Source organism: Podarcis gaigeae, assembly GCF_964106915.1.
Source record: "Podarcis gaigeae genome assembly, chromosome: 17".
Lineage (NCBI taxonomy): Eukaryota > Metazoa > Chordata > Lepidosauria > Squamata > Lacertidae > Podarcis > Podarcis gaigeae.
This window is the reverse complement of record NC_139694.1, coordinates 8,065,570-8,082,301: the sequence shown is the minus strand read 5'-3', so window position 1 is coordinate 8,082,301 and position 16,732 is coordinate 8,065,570. Positions and strand designations below refer to the sequence as shown.

At 44.4% G+C, this 16,732-nt stretch overlaps 1 protein-coding gene across 1 annotated transcript in view; it reads right to left on the bottom strand.

Annotated features, from left to right (window-relative positions):
* WRN (WRN RecQ like helicase) overlaps positions 1 to 16,732 on the bottom strand; it is a 65,135-nt gene that overhangs the window by 11,342 nt on the left and 37,061 nt on the right. Inside the window, exons 23-31 of the mRNA XM_083718369.1 lie at positions 15,268 to 15,409; positions 11,060 to 11,230; positions 10,879 to 10,973; positions 9,806 to 9,878; positions 8,103 to 8,176; positions 6,423 to 6,495; positions 5,523 to 5,635; positions 4,798 to 4,912; positions 3,013 to 3,144 (exon numbers count right to left, since the gene is read on the bottom strand). Coding sequence (XP_083574495.1) covers positions 3,013 to 3,144; positions 4,798 to 4,912; positions 5,523 to 5,635; positions 6,423 to 6,495; positions 8,103 to 8,176; positions 9,806 to 9,878; positions 10,879 to 10,973; positions 11,060 to 11,230; positions 15,268 to 15,409 — 988 coding nt within the window. The remainder of the gene's footprint in view (positions 1 to 3,012; positions 3,145 to 4,797; positions 4,913 to 5,522; positions 5,636 to 6,422; positions 6,496 to 8,102; positions 8,177 to 9,805; positions 9,879 to 10,878; positions 10,974 to 11,059; positions 11,231 to 15,267; positions 15,410 to 16,732) is intronic.

Below are 16,732 nucleotides of genomic sequence, written 5' to 3'. Positions count from 1 at the left end.
AAAAATAAGAGAAAAAATTACACATACTTCTGTAAAACAAGAAAATCTTTAATAAAAAAAATGCTGCACTTTTTGGGGGATGGGCAAGAGAGGTTACTCTGAAAAGAAAATATAGTGGTGCCCCGCAAGGCGAATGCCTCGCAAGACGAAAAACCCGCTAGACGAAAGGGTTTTCCGTTTTTCGATGCGCTTCGCAAGACGAATTTCCCTATGGGCTTGCTTCGCAAGACGAAAATGTCTTGCGAGCCTTGCGATTTTTTTCGCTCCCCCCCCCTTTTTCTAAGCCGCTAATAGCCTTTTAGCCGCTAAGCCGCTAAGCCTTTAATAGCCGCTAAGCCGCTAATAGGGTTGCTTCGCAAGACGAAAAAACCGCTAGACGAATAGACTCGCGGAACGGATTATTTTCGTCTTGCGAGGCACCACTGTATGCTCTTCCCTATAAAATGAGAACAATGCAGATCCTAGAAGAAATGTTCTAACTTATGCTCAGCAATGTTGCCACATAACCAAATCTGCACAGCCACACGGCATCATGTCGCCAACTTCGTGGCCTGATTGCCAATTGGCTGGGATTGCACGTGTAAGATTGTTCCCAGGAAGAAGGCAGCAAAATACCAGTAGAGAAGAAAACAACACCAGAGCAGTAAAGAAATGACAAAAAGAGAGTGGAGAATATAACATTATTTAGTGGGACTAGGGGAACAATTGCTTCCCTCCACTTCAAAAACAAAGCAGATAAACATTTGGTGTGGCTTTAACAGAATATAGGTTTCAAACCCATTTAGGAAACAGCAGTGAACATTAAACACAACAAGAGTAGCATACTACCAAATGTATTTTGACACCCCTTAGAGACAATTTTAGTTAAGTAGCATAGAAATTGTTGAATAAAATGAGCTTTCGTAGGCCATGCTCCACTTTGTAGGCTGCCCCAAACCAGAAAAGCTTATGCCACAATAAACGTGTTAGCCTTTAAGTCTACTTTATTGTTTCTGCTACAACCATTGAACAAGACTTGCCAAACATTAAATGGTGCACTTTGGCCATACAACCTAGGGTTTGTTATGGCTCTGTGTCTTTCTTTAAGTTGAGCAAAGTATTAATTGGTGAAGCTTCACACTTTTAGTGTGATGAAGTGCTTCACTAGTTAATTTCTGCCTGTTAGGAAGTGATGAAAGGCACAGATATTTTGCCCACATAAAAAAAAATGTGGCAATTCTAGGACTATCCTATTATAAGCCTGGTTTTTTAGAAAGTTACATTCCACTGACTTTGGTGGAACAGCCCCTCCCTCCATGTGTGGGAGCCAATTCCCTATATCTAGATCCTATGTAGCTGTGGTACATGTGCACTTATCACAACCATGTTGGTGGGGCAGGTTGCATGGGTCTGCTACATACAGCTGACACCCTATGAAGAAAACAGTTCCAGTTTAAGGGAATGCATATAGAGGCCTTATACATCCAGATAAGCAGTGCTTAGAATTAAAACCTTGTTGAATCCTAACATTCTGCCACTCTGTTCCAAATACAGTGGTACCTCAGGTTACATACGCTTCAGGTTACAGACTCCACTAACCCAGAAATAGTACCTCGGGTTAAGAACTTTGCTTCAGGATGAGAACAGAAATCGTGCTCCGGCGGCACGGCAGCAGCGGGAGGCCCCATTAGCTAAAGTGGTGCTTCAGGTTAAGAACGGACCTCCGGAACGAATTAAGTACGTAACCAGAGGTACAGTGGTGCCTCGCAAGACGAAATTAATTCGTTCCGCAAGTTTTTTCGTCTTGCGAGTTTTTCGTCTTGCGAAGCACGGTTTCCCATAGGAATGCATTAAAAATCAATTAATGCGTTCCTATGGAAACTGCCTTCAGACCAGGTCCGGGACAGTCTGTCCCCCGACCTCTTCTGAAGGCTGGGGGGGGGACAAGGGCTTTTCTTCCCACCCCCAGCATTTTAAAAAACCCCGGGACAGCATTTTAAAATGCTGGCGGGCGGCAGCGAAGGCTTTGCTGCCGCCCGCCAGCATTTAAAAATCGCCCCGGGACAGCGGAGGACTTCTCCGCTGTCCCGGGGCGATTTAAAAGCCCCCGGGAAGGCAGGCAGGGGGGACAAAGACTTTCGCCCCCCGCCAGCCTTCAGAAGAGGTCCTGGACCTCTTCTGAAGGCTGGCGGGGGGCGAAAGTCTTTGCTCCCCTCCGCCTGCCTTCAAAAGCCGTCCGCTCTTAAAAGCCCCCGGGAAGGCAGGCAGGGGGGACAAAGACCTTTGTCCAGGACCTCTTCTGAAGGCTGGCGGGGGGCAAAAGTCTTTGCTCCCCCGTGCCTGCCTTCCCGGGAGAGCGGAAAGTCTTTGCTCCCCCCCTGCAAAAGCAGTCCGGGACAGAGGAGAAACACGCTGCGTTTCTCCGCTCTCCCGGGAAGGCAGGCAGGGGGGAGCAAAGACTTTTGCCCCCCGCCAGCCTTCAGAAGAGGTCCTGGACCTCTTCTTAAGGCTGGCGGGGGAGCAAAAGTCTTTGCTCCCCCCGCCTGCCTTCAAAAGCCGTCCAGGATAGCGGGAAGCGCTTCCCTGCTATCCCGGACTGCTTTTAAAATGCTGGCGCTGGGGAGCAAAGCCTTTCGGCCCCCGCCGGCCTTCCTGGACCTCTTCTGAAGGCCGGAGGGGGGGGAAAGGCTTTGCTCCCCACCGCCAGCATTTAAAAGAGGTCCCCGGAGATTTCCCTATGGGCTTTCTTCTTGCGAAGCAAGCCCATAGGGAAATTCGTCTTGCGAAGTGCCTCAAAAAACGGAAAACCCTTTCGTCTTGCGGGTTTTTCGTCTTGTGAGGCATTCGTCTTGCGGGGCACCACTGTACCACTGTAAGTGCTCTCCCCAAGCCACAGAGCTCACTTGTGGCTTGCACTATGCATCAGCAGCAGCCGGTCTTACACCTTTCAATTTCACAAAAATTAACCGAAATAGATCATAATCCTCTAGAGCAGAGCAGCTATGAAACACAGCTGGAGGTTCAAGAGCTTACCAATGACATGCTTTTTTCCTGAAACAATGTGTAAGTTGTGCGTTCCGATTCTGTTAGAGTGCTGCATCCACCATCCTTCTGAAGATCTATTTCTGGCTGATCTCTGGATCCAGAACTCTTGAAGACATCAATCTATACAACAATAAGCAAGCTTTTATTATTTTTAAAAAATCCTAAAACCTCAAGGGAAAGCCACTAACTAAGCCAATGATGTTGATGGCTGAACACCGTCGGAAAGTTACCGTATTTTTCGCTCTATAACACGCACCTGACCATAACACGCACATTGTTTTTAGAGGAGGAAAACAAGGGAAAAAACATTCTGAATGAAACAGTGGATGTATCATTTTTGGGCTTCATGCTGTGGCCACAGACATGTGATCTGATGGTGAATTTGGGGTGACCCAATGCAAAGATCCTGATGATCCATGTGGATCCATGCTTTTTAACCACGTTTTTGCACCATTGCAGCTCCAGGCAATTGTGGGTGCGTGATTTTGGGGGGGCAGGCTGTAGCCATGGACATGCTATGTGATCTGATGGTGAATTTGGGGTGACCCAATGCAAAGATCCTGAGGATCCATGTGGATCTATGCTTTGTAACCACATTTTAAGTGGGGAGCGAAGGAAAAACAAAGAAGGGACATTAGAGGGGTGTGCAGAGAAGCAGCTGGCTAAGAATGCAGGAGAGGGATTTAACGGGTTGGAGAAAAGAAAGGCAAAAGTTTTCCCCCACCCAAGCCAGCCAGCCATCTCTCTCTCTCTCTCTCTCTCTCTCTCTCTCTCTCTCTCTCTCTCCCTCCCTCCCTCCCTCCCTCCCCCTCCCCCCTCTCTCTCCCTCCCCCTCCCCCCTCTCTCTCCCTTCCCCCCTCTCTCTCCCTCTCCCCCAGCAGCACCGGAGCTTGCCTGGAGGGGAGGGGCTTTCCCTGCTCTTTGTTCCGTTTCAGCAAACACAGCAACGAAACAGAGGAGGGTGGGCAGTAAGACCCTGAGGCAGAATGCAGGAAAGCAGCCGCTTCCTCTTTTCAGTTTTCCCTTCTCCGTGAAGCGCCGCGATTTGATTTTCGCCTGGCAATTTGATTTTTGCCTGATTTTTCGGCTCCAGGGACCACACATTCGCTCTATAACACGCACAGACATTTCCCCTTCCTTTTTAGGAGAAAAAAACTGCGTGTTATAGAGGGAAAAATACGGTAACTATATTTTTCCAGATTAGACAATGTTTTACAGATAACCCAAAACAGTGACTAGGATTCAAAGAATTTTATGAAGCTATCTTCCATATTACACTCTGGATTGGCTATATTCACATTTTAAAAATAATAATCACGAAAAGGGTACTTTTAGTGTCACTTTTGAGACTCCTTGAGCTAAGCAGTTCTATAATCCTGCAATGCTGATGGCTACCTTTATGCCTCTGCAATGCCTGCATAGACTTGTTCCACATTCTATATTCATCTGGGACAGGACAAAAGGGAGAAAATACACTACTTTGAAAAGCAGAGATTAGTGTCATGATGACTCTCAGGCCCCCAGCAGCAGCACCAACTCCCACCAATCGCTTGATTGTGTGGTGATGAGAGTCCAAGGTCAGCCAGCCGTGGATGACGCAAATCCATTCATTGCAATGGGCCTACCCTTGCCCTAGAAATTTGCATGGCAGAGACATCAGTGGGTTTCTGCTGACAAGTCAAAACAATCCTTTTTAAAGCCCTTTTGAACCCTGAGGAAATAAATGCAGGGGAGGGAAACCAGGTACAGTACATTAATTCAATTACATCTGACCTGTAAATCATTTGCCTGGCAGAACTCCTTGATTGTGACCAGGAGAGGAGCCAGCATGGTAGATTTCGCTTCCGAAACGCCATCAACTCTCTTAATGTTTTCCACAGTTGTAGGCCTGAAGGAAATATTGGAGACGTTCTGTAATTTAATGCCGTGAGCTTCGATACATAAGGTGTATGCAGGTAAGTCTGGATTTTAACAAATAAAACCCTACAAGCTACTACCATCACTGCTAACAATTTAGCTTCTGTAAGAGACCTTGACAAATTTCTGAAGACTGTTTTCCTCAAGAGAGTAAGAATGTGCAAGCAGGTGACAGGTTTTAAAACAGGTAACGAAATCTTCTAGACCAGTGCCATTTCTAAGTCATGAACAATATTCTATGTTGATTTGCACATGCATGTTCATCATTTGATGACTCGGGAAAACTTTACAACTCTCAATTGAATGTGTAAATACTTTATTTGCATATTACATAAAGATTATCTTAAGTGTGGCTGCTGTGGTTTGTGCACACATTCCCTGCTCCCTGTGTCCTATCCTATTATGGTCTCTGGTCAAATAGATTCTGCTGGTTTTTGTAGCGCTTCAGCTCTGACTACTGTAAAGTGGGCAATGACAGCCCATCATATCATCCTCCCTGGAAAAGACTCGTCTTGCTGGCATAAATTATTAGGTCGTCAGACAAGGTTTATCTTCTTATTCAAACCAAAATAAAGGCTTACCTTATCACGCTCATATCAACCAGCACTTTATTTGTTGCTAGTACGGCTGGAGGAATGTCCTTCTCATTCGCCAGTTTCTGACGGGCTGTCACTAGCTTGCCATATAGCATTGTCTATTAAAGGCAAAAGACAACATGTGAAGGCTGTACTGTGATGCCTATGAGGGTCTCAGAGGATGAATGGGGATGTGTATGTCCTGAGTGAGTAAACCCAAAAGGTATGTGACTCTGAAGATAAACATGAAAGTGAAGATAGGTAAAGGTAAAGGGACCCCTGACCATTAGATCCAGTCGTGACCGACTCTGGGGTTGCGGCACTCATCTCGCTTTATTGGCCAAGGAAGCTGGTGTACAGCTTCCGGGTCATGTGGCCAGCATGACTAAGCTGCTTCTGGTGAACCAGAGCAGCGCACGGAAACACCGTTTACCTTCCCGCTGAAGCGGTACCTATTTATCTACTTGCACTTTGATGTGTTTTCAAACTGCTAGGTTGGCAGGAGCAGGGACCAAGCAACGGGAGCTCACCTCATCGCAGGGATTCAAACAGCCGACCTTCTGATCGGCAAGTCCTAGGCTCTGTGGTTTAACCCACAGCGCCACCTGCGTCCCTAGCCGTGTAATACATAAACATTAATAGAAAAGGCAACACTACAATGGGAAGGGCATTCTGGTCTCATTCTCCACCCCTAAATGCTTGTGCAAAAAGCTGCATCTCGACCCGGCGTCAAAATGTATATAATGCTGAAGACAGATGCACATCAGACGAGAGGACATCTTCACTCCAGGAAACTTCATCATTATCTGCAACTCATAAAACTAATTCACTAAGATTTCTTTAATCAGGTGACAGCCCCAGTAAACATACCTTCAAATAAGGAATCACTTCAGTTGACGTACTCACCTGCAATTCCTTCTCTCTTAGAGATGCAGCAGAATCTGAAGGGGTCGGAAGCAGTGGCAACTGCGCTGTGGCACTATCAAAAGAAAGGAGGCAAGTGTTCTGACTTCAATTCAGCCTGTCTATCCAGCAACTGACACAAAAATCCCTGCACCTTTTCCTTGACATATCTGGGAAATATCCTTGGAGATAGGCGATATATTGATATATTGCCCCAAACTGGTTTGAAGTCCATATGATGATCTCGGTTTCATAACTTCTGATGTGGCAATATACTGCGAATCAGGGTGTGTGTGTGTTGTGTGTGTGTGTGTGTGTGTGTGTGTGTGTGTGTGTTAGGCAAAAATCACAATGTGGGGGAAACCGTGAAGCCAGCCCATGCCTCTCTCGATTCCTGCAGCTCCTGTTAACTCTTCCAGCTCAGCTCCCCCCGCCTGATGCAGCGGGCAGAGAATCACAAGAGCAGGTGCTGTCAAAAATCACGATGCAGGAGAAACCGTGAAGGCAGCCAATGCCTTTGCACAGCTCCATCCTTATTTCACACATCGTGAGATATCAATCTGTTGCAATGTTTAGCTGGTGATATATCGTGATGTTGAAAACCAGATATTGCCCAGCCTTACTTGGAAAGTTTTACCAGTGAGTGAATCCAGAACCCACTGTACTGTGCCATCCATGGACGAGAAAGCTCCAGCACAGCTGCCACTAGCAGCAAAGGGAGGGGGTGTTTGTGGAACATGTGGACAGGAGCAGGAATGTCCATAAGCCTGACTTTGGTGTCAGTTCAGGCTTGCATGCCTATCTATGTATTTTATGGTTATGCAGCTATTACCCCACCCAGCAGTCTACATGAAAGCGCAGGCAAAAGGCAGGTCGCCGGCTGAATTGCAGTGGATTGCACATTTCTGATTCCCAATCACTTATCAATAGCAACAACCAAAAGGCTCCACGACCCTCAAAATAGTCTGTTAGAATCCCTGTTACGTGGTAACTCAGATATGGTTAAAAAAACATATCTTGTATGTGCAGATAATCCCAGTTCATGTGGTACAGTATGCAACTGGCCTCTTTACCCATATTTTGCACCTGGCTGCAGTTGGTGGATTTTGTAGTTCACACACACACACACAATCTCTCACTAATCTAAAGTGTGCCCACACTTAGATTAAAACAACTATTGCACAAAAGGCTGTATTTTCATTAGAACTGAAGATTTAATCAAGTTTTAGTTATTTAATCAGTGATGATGACTGCCTGCAGACCTGCATGTTGATGAGTTTTTAGGCCAAGCTGGTTCTGTTAGGCTGCTGTAATAGGAACTAGAAAAATATTGATTTTCCATCTAACAACGATTGGGTTTTTGCTTATTCAACTGTATGTTGTCTTACACACCCTTCAGACTTTCGCCAATGCATCTGTATTGTACTTTGGCTAATGTGGTAATTTGGTCATCAATTAATCATTTAAAGGGTGGATGATTAAAGAACCAAAAACTCTTGAAATGATTGACATTACTAATTGTAGCAACAAAGAAAGGCGCTTTTGTAACTGTATTGTCCCACTTACAGCGGCTGACCCGACCAACATTCTCTAAAGAGACCATAGGAAGACTAGATGGAAAAAGGAGATCTGAAAAGATAGAGGGGGGGGGGGTATAAGGTAGATAAACTTTGGAAATATTACCTTTTAGCTGAGGTTGAACTTTCTCTAGAGACTTTACTCGCTTCTCGATACGAAAACTTTTCATGCAAAGACATCTTCAGGAATACAAAATCCCAAAGCAGAAAATGAATACAAACGCAAAAATTTACTTGGAATAAATATTTATAGTAAAATACTCAAAATAATATCAGTAATTTGATAATGTGTTAACGGAATGCATCTCGTTTCAGAAAAACATTTTAGATTCCACTCCTGTAAACTCTCATGGAGATCTGAAGACAGGAGAATATAAAATGTATCCTGACATGATTACTTGACTTCACCTGCCTAAGGTCTATTATGTATATATCTTATGTATTTATTTCAGTTGTGACTAATACTCTTTTATTAAAGTCTTAGTATCTTACTTTATTCTGTTATAGTCTATGGACTAATGGAATAAACATTATTCATTCAATCAATAAATCTTTTAATTTTGCAGTATCCAAGAAATCTTTAAAACAATATAGAATTCTAAGGCTTCATTTCCAAGTCCCTTTTGAAACACCTTTCATAAGAGAAGGAATGCAGACACAGATCTCATTTGTGCATATTGCTAAGGGAAACCATGATTTGGTGCAAACATTCAGACAGGCCACAGCAGCTTAGCATGTCCTTCGAACCCATTTCTCTCTCACACAAACCACAAGCTGAAAAACCAAAGGACAAACCTTGGTGGCAGCTCATGGCTTATCTGAAAGAGTTAAACCACACACCCAGATTCAGACAACATGCTAAGCAAAACCATAGAGTTACCTAAGCTGTGTTTTGGAAGTGAGAATGGAATGTGTTAGGGAAGTGAGAGCTGGACCATAAAGAAGGCTGATCGCCAAAGAATTGATGCTTTTGAATTATGGTGCTGGAGGAGACTCTTGAGAGTCCCATGGACTGCAAGAAGATCAAACCTCTCCATTCTGAAGGAAATCAGCCCTGAGTGCTCACTGGAAGGACAGATCCTGAAGCTGAGGCTCCAAGACTTTGGCCACCTCATGAGAAGAGAAGACTCCCTGGAAAAGACCCTGATGTTGGGAAAGATGGAGGGCACAAGGAGAAGGGGACGACAGAGGACAAGATGGTTGGACAGTGTTCTCGAAGCTACCAGCATGAGTTTGACCAAACTGCGGGAGGCAGTGGAAGACAGGAGTGCCTGGCGTGCTCTGGTCCAGGGGGTCACGAAGAGTTGGACACGACTAAACGACTCAACAACAACAACAAAGCTGTGTTTTGTCTGCCAGAGAACCATGCTTTGTAGAGCTGCTGCACTAACTTGAGAAGTCACCATAGAATATGCCCAACATTTCATGGGGCTCCATATCAGTAGGAAAAATTAACAGTGGTATGCAAGCTCACTTTTAGCCAAGCTAACACCCATCGCTGTACAATCATGTGTACAGCAACTCCAGAGCAAGGAAATATGTGCCCAGGAACCGGGCAGTTAGGCTAGATCCTGCCACCCTATCATCTATAGCAGGTGTGCTGAACCTGTAGTTCTCCAAATGTTGTTAGACTCCAGTTCTCATTAGCCACAGCCAAGATAGCCAGTAATCAGGAATGATGGGAGTTGTGTTCCATTAACAACTGGAAGGCAACAGTTTGGCTATGCCTGACAGATAGCCTGACCAGATCACTGCCTTTGATTAGAAGGCAAGAAGCGATGAAAAAGTGCTGGTTTCTGCCATACAGACCTGCTTTTCTGTTGTCAACTGAGGTGACGTTCTATAGGAGGAATGTCTGGTGTTTGAAGAGGTCGACTGATAGCTGGAAAGAGAAGGAAAATTATCTCAGCCTTCCTGATAGCAAAAACCATTCCAACAGCAAGATGCACAGCCAAGTCTTCAAAAATTACTTTTGCAGAATGCAAAGTCACAAATGCGAATGATTTCAAAGTGCAGCTTCTATTTACTTTCAGGCCAATCTCTAAGGCAGTGGAGTTCAGCTCTCTGAAAACTGCGGCACTCCTGTAGTATATCACCATATCCCATGAAATCTTACCACTTTTCCCTGTCTGCCACCAACCTGCCATATTTTTTCTTCACCGCTTTGGTCTAATAGTAAGGTTAATCCTTACATTCTAGAAGACAATTGCAATACCTTTCCCCTGCCATACAAACCTGAACAAAACAAACAATGACACATGCCCTTATTCTGTCATATCAAACAGAGGACTCAATTTGAACAATCAGCACAGAAAGTTCCAGTTACAGATAGGTAGCCGTGTTGGTCTGCCATAGTCAAAACAAAAAAATTCCTTCCAGTAGCACCTTAAAGACCAACTAAGTTAGTTCTTGGTATGAGCTTTCGTGTGCATGCACACACGAAAGGTATCTGAAGAAGTGTGCATGCACACGAAAGCTAATACCAAGAACTAACTTAGTTGGTCTTTAAGGTGCTACTGGAAAGCACAGAAAGGTTTAAAGTGGGAGATGGCAACCTTAAATCGTGGTGACATTTGAAAGCCAGAGAAACTTTGTATTTTCTTTCTTTCTTTCTTTCTTTCTTTCTTTCTTTCTTTCTTTCTTTCTTTCTCTCTCTCTCTCTCTCTCTCTCTCTCTCTCTTTCTTATTTCATTCAGATTAGTTTTTTTATTGTATTATGAAAAAGCTTCCATTTTTTTAATGAAAAAAACAAAACAAAACAAAACAATGTACCATTTCAACAGGTGAGCTTTCAAAATGATCCAGACCTAATGTTTGGCAGCCTGGAAGCACTTACACAAATAAGCATTGTTAACTTCAGTACTTAGACAGGCCATGGTTACCTTAAAGGAGACTTCCTTAAGCTCAGTTCCTCATTAGGCTGAAGCAGAAGCTTTTGTCCTGACTCCTTTCTTGCTTTACAGAGCCAGTCTTTACCCTGAGACAGACAAAACAAATTATGGCTCAATATGGTGCTGCCAAGACAATCAATTAATAGAGCACCTTCTTTAGTTGCAAACTTACCGTCTGCGTCAGCTTGCACTTGGTTGTAAATTTGCGTTGGCCAGAAACCTCTGTAAGAAAGCCCTCTAAGATCAGTTGCCGGCCTAGTGACTTCCACAAGTTCTCTGGCCAGTCCTTCCCACTTCCGAAGAGAGGATGACTTCGGTACTGTTCTGGGAGGCGTTCAGAATACTGAAATTAAAAAAGGAAGAAGCCAGAAATATAGCTAAAATCTGAAGAACTGTTTCAGAGGTTCCCTGGACTTCCCGTTCCTGCAGAGGACCACTACTTCAGAAGTACTGTATTTTTTGCTCTATAAGACTCACTTTTTCCCTCCTAAAAAGTAAGGGGAAATGTGTGTGCGTCTTATGGAGCGAATGCAGGCTGCGCAGCTATCCCAGAAGCCAGAACAGCAAGAGGGATCGGTGATTTCGCTGTGCAGCAATCCCTCTTGTTGTTCTGGCTTCTGAGATTCAGAATATTTTTTATCTTGTTTTCCTCCTCCAAAAACTAGGTGCGTCTTATGGTCAGGTGCGTCTTATAGAGCGAAAAATACGGTACCTTCACATCGTTCTCAAGTAGAAGATGCTCACATAAATGGCTGGCCGATATCTGGTTTTCAACACTGAGATATCTCACCAGCTAAACATAGCGCTATACCAATATATCGCAATGTCCGAAATAAGGATAGAGAATTGGATGGCTTCATGGTTTTTCCTGTATCATGATTTTTGCCAGCACCTGCTCTTGTGATTTGCTGCCCCTGCAGGAGGCAGAAGAAAGCTGAGCCAGCAGAGTTAACAAGGGCTGCAGGAAATGAGAGACGCGTTGGCTTGCTTCACGGTTTTCCCTGCATTGTGATTTCTGCATAATGTATGCGTGCACACACCTTGATTTGCAATATATTGCCAGGTCAAAAATTATGAAACCAACATCACGATATGGACTCCAAACGGGTTTGGGACAATATATTGATATATTGCCCAGCTCTGCTTATGTAAAGACAGCTCTTTTCAGCATGGCTGCATTGCGCAGGAGGAAACCATTCTCCTGGGATTGTATTGGGGTGGGAAAAACACCTAGTAACACCTGGTCAGACTGTATGTGACTGCAAGCTTATTTCCATCCACACATATCATTTTTTTATTGAAAAACAGGTGATTCACTATAGGATTACTATGTCTACTTCCAGACTGTTGCTATCTTGTGGGTGGGGTTCAATCGCATGCCAACAAATTCAGATCATGCAATTTAAGTGGATTTAATGTTCTTGTTGAACAGAATAACTTCTGGAAAATGAACTTTCTGCAGTAAGGAAAGTAAAGGAATAAGAAAATGCACTGGAAAGAGCAGGATAACCATTGCTTAACACCTTGTTGTATAACCTCCCTGTAAACATATCAGAATCAATGATCAATAAGCCGCGGATGCTGCATAGCCTCCCGTTGTGCAAATGAATCGGGATGAATGTTCAACAAATACAAGTATATAGGCTTCTTCTGAAAAATCTAAGTCACACTTTTCAGTAAGGCACTTTTGCTGGAGATTATCTCATGGTGTTCGTGAGGCTGGTACAAATGCAAAACCGGCATGAGATTAGACATGCTTCCCCACACCTCCTCACTTTTGGAGCATGAAATCTCACCCACACTGCAAACATAATTATAGGAATACAGTGTTGTTGCATTGACATTTGTGCTCAGTTCCGTTTAACGCAGGGTCTGAGACTCTTATTTTCAGCCTTGGTTAGGAGATAGCAACAGGGATTATTTTTAAGTGCCAGCTCAAGTCTGTCGTGTTTGTTTAGGCGTCTAGTGGTTTTTAGTTGCTGTTTTTTTCTATTAAGCTGTTCCCCATGACCTTATTTCATATTTTAATCTTTACCATGTTTTAAACTAACTTTTTTGTGAGACCCTGAAAGGGTCAACCATAGATCCCTTAAATAAACAATCAATCTTGAGGTTAAAATGCAAGAAAAATATATTGCTGAAGTCTAACAAGCATCAAAATAGCATCAGCCACTATATTTTAAAGTTCCGTACTTTTCTTTGTTTTAACAGGGGTAGTATAAGATTTCATTCAAGGCAACTTCTTAATTTGAAGATTCCCAGGAGGACTTGTTCACCACGGAAGACTGACTCAAATTTCAAACAACAGGTGAAATCTGATCTCTCTTGTGACCCACCTGAAACCTGTCTAGGAGCACACCTGTGCATATTGTTACCAAAAGAGTTCACTAGGCTGAACAAAACTGAGGATAACACAACTCTTCATAAACTATGGGTGAATGTTGTAGAAGGTAAACAATGCCAGCATGACTACATGAAGTTTTACAACCAGAACAAAACTTGATTAGAATTAACATTCAGCTTTCACAACAAGCTCTGAAAATAATCAAGAACAATTAGAGAACACAGACACCTGTCGCAAGAAGTCAATAAAAGAAGCCCCTTAGTGCAAGTGATGGGAAATTTTCTGATGCATTCTAAACCCAGTGTACAAATGTTAACTGCATATAATTTTTTGAGGGCCCCTCCTAAGGCATTTTCTGGTTTGCTGCTGATCTTTTTGCAGTCCACAGAAAACTAAAACAGCAGCCTACAGAGGGAAAGACTGGTCTTCCAGATTGAGTAGGTTGCAGAAGGAGAGACAGTTAAGCACTGGAAACTGCAAGGGGCGAGAAGGTTGCTGTGCGTGGGTTCTGCTTCCACGTTTCCCACAGGAATCTTGTTGGCTACTGGAAGAACAAGATGCTGGACTATATGGACCATTGGCCTGATCCAGCAGGCTCCACTTATGCTCTTAACTCTTGTGTCAAGATAAACCCAACTGGAAGCACAACTCCCCCCACCCCGGCCACATAAAATGTACAGTGGTGCCTCGCAAGACGAAAAGAATCCGTTCCACGAGTCTCTTCGTCTTGCGGTTTTTTCGTCTTGCGAAGCAACCCTATTAGCGGCTTAGCGGATTAGCGCTATTAGCGGCTTAGCGGATCAGCTGATAAGCGGCTTAGCGGATCAGCTGTTAAGCGGCTTAACGGATCAGCTGTTAAGCGGCTTAGCGGATCAGCTGTTAAGCGGCTTAGCGAATCAGCTGTTAAGCGGTTTAGCGGCTTGGGAAAAACGGGGGGGGGGGAACCCTGCAGGAACTCGCAAGACATTTTCGTCTTGCGAAGCAAGCCCATAGGAAATTTGTTTTGCGAAGCACCTCCAAAACGGAAAACCCTTTCGTCTAGCAGGTTTTCCGCCTTGTGAGGCATTCGTCTTGCGGGTCACCACTGTACCTAGGATCCAAAGCACCCTTGCAGTCGTTTGTAATTAGTGTCCAAACCCCCACTCTCAGCAATAAAATGCTTTTTAGAAAAAACACACAGAAGGGATTTATCATCCTGAACTAGTTCAGTCCAGGAAAAGCTTTACCACTTCATTCTGCTGTAAATAAACTGGCCCTTATTATATTGAAGTTACAGGTGGGCAAGCTGAGGCAGAAAGCGTGGCTTGCTTTTAGGCACCTACAGCTGAGATTTGAACCAGGGAATTCTTGGCCCCCAACTCACGCTCTAACCACTGCACAAAAGCAGCTCTCCTACATGAAACACGGTCCCCAGCAAAGCACATATAAGGGATTGTTGAGCACTTCACAAATGCATCACCTTTAAAGCGAGAAATTACTGAATTTTTCCGTCTATAAGATGCACCCCATGTATAAAACGCCCCCTATTTTTAGGGACTCTGATTTTTAAAAATGGGGGAAGATCTATCCATGTTTAAGACGCCCCCAAATTTTGGACATTGTTTTTTAAGGGAAAAAACCCTAGTCTTATACACGGAAAAATACGGTAAGTCTTTCCTCCCAAAGTGCTGCACATCAGCCAGTTAAGATTCAGGCCTTTCTTCCTATAGATTTCTATCAAGGAATGTGTTTCTAACAGATTTGTTTCCAACTCCTGTTGCATTAGGTGCTCCTTAAAAACAAAAGGTTTGAAGCGATATCTGGATGTAATAAGCAAACAATTAGAAGTCTACACACTGTCTCTTAAAAACAAATTCATAGCCTTTCAGTTTCTGTGCAAAAGAACAGAGCTTCCTTTTCTTCAAGTTTGGGACAGTCTTCAATGAGAACCAGAAGGCACAGGAAAAAGACCTCTCCCTCCTTCCCTCCTACACATACAGACAGCCAAGAGGATTAAAGAGCTGTTAACAAACCACCCCATAAGCTGTAACACTTACAGATCCTCTGAGAAACAGGACTGGGACACCCATGCCAAACCTCTCGTTTAAGGCACATACTGCAGACATCAACTGGTATGCTTGCCGGCCAAAATCCTGCAAACTGTCTTCTGTATTGACCACAGGAGTATGTTGAATGTTCCTAAAACTACAGGAACAAAAATAAGGTTTGTGTAATATGTATAAAACGACAACAGAGGTCAAAAAGTGTGTGCGTGTGTGTGCCATGAGAGCACACAGAAAGAGCAAATTCTGGTGGGGAACCTGTGGCCCTCCAGATGTCACTGGTCTGCAACTCCCATCAGTACAGCCAATGGTGAGGCATGAGGGGAACTGTAGTCCAGCAATATCGGGCCAGTCACCAGTTAACCGCCCTTGCCAGTGTGGTTTAGTGGTTAAGAGCGGTGGACTCGTAATCTGGGGAACCGGGTTCGATTCCCCGCTCCTCCACATGCAGCTGCTGGGTGACCTTGGGCTGGTCACACTTCTCTGAAGTCTCTCAGCCCCACTCACCTCACAGAGTGTTTGTTGGTGGGGGAGGAAGGGAAAGGAGAATGTTAACCGCTTTGAGACTCCTTAAGGGGAGTGAAAGGCGGGATATCAAGTCCAAACTCTTCTTCTTCTTCTTGCTCTAGGCCAGGCTTCCTCAAACTCAGCCCTCCAGATGTTTTTGGCCTACAACTCCCATCATCCCTAGTTAACAGGACCAGGGGTCAGGCATGATGGAAATTGTAGTCTCAAAACATCTGGAGGGCCAAGTTTGAGGAAGCCTGCTCTAGGCAGTGTTTCTCAAACTTGGGTGCCCAGCTGTTGCTGGACTACAACTCCCATCATCCCTGACTGCTGGTTTGCCCTTGCTTTCCCCAATCTCCCATGTCTCCGCTAACTGGCACTCAGCGAAATGGATGCAGCACCTCTGTACATAAAGCTGTGTTCCTGGAATGTAAGCACCCCCCCCCAATCATAATGCCGATCACCTCATAGGAATGATCAGCGTCACATCCCGCATGCCACGAGTGCTCAGGTCTGTGGCTCAGGTGTGAACCAACAGGGTTTGAAAAGAGGAATCACTACAGCAATGGAGATGTGAGCAGAGGCGTTGTCATCCTTGCTCCACAAGGAACTTCCATCCCTTCTCCACAACTCGCCTTAGAACACATGGCCAGGCAAGCTTCAGATTCTGCTGCAGAACAGGGCTGGGTGGAGGTAAAGTCCATAGATTTCTAGGGATGGTGGAAGTACTTGCCAAAATGGGGCATGCAAGAACTGGATCTTGTGTGAGAAAAGGTACGATACAGAATATCATGTGGTCGGGCAATCTGTTGCCATGATGCGAATCCTTAGAGCGTTTGCATTGTGTCTTAAAACTATAATATTCCTACCGTTCAAGCTAAATGACCGAGCAAATAAAGCAAAACAAACAGGTTCAACTCTCTGTGCAGCTTCTCCACCACTACAGTGGTAC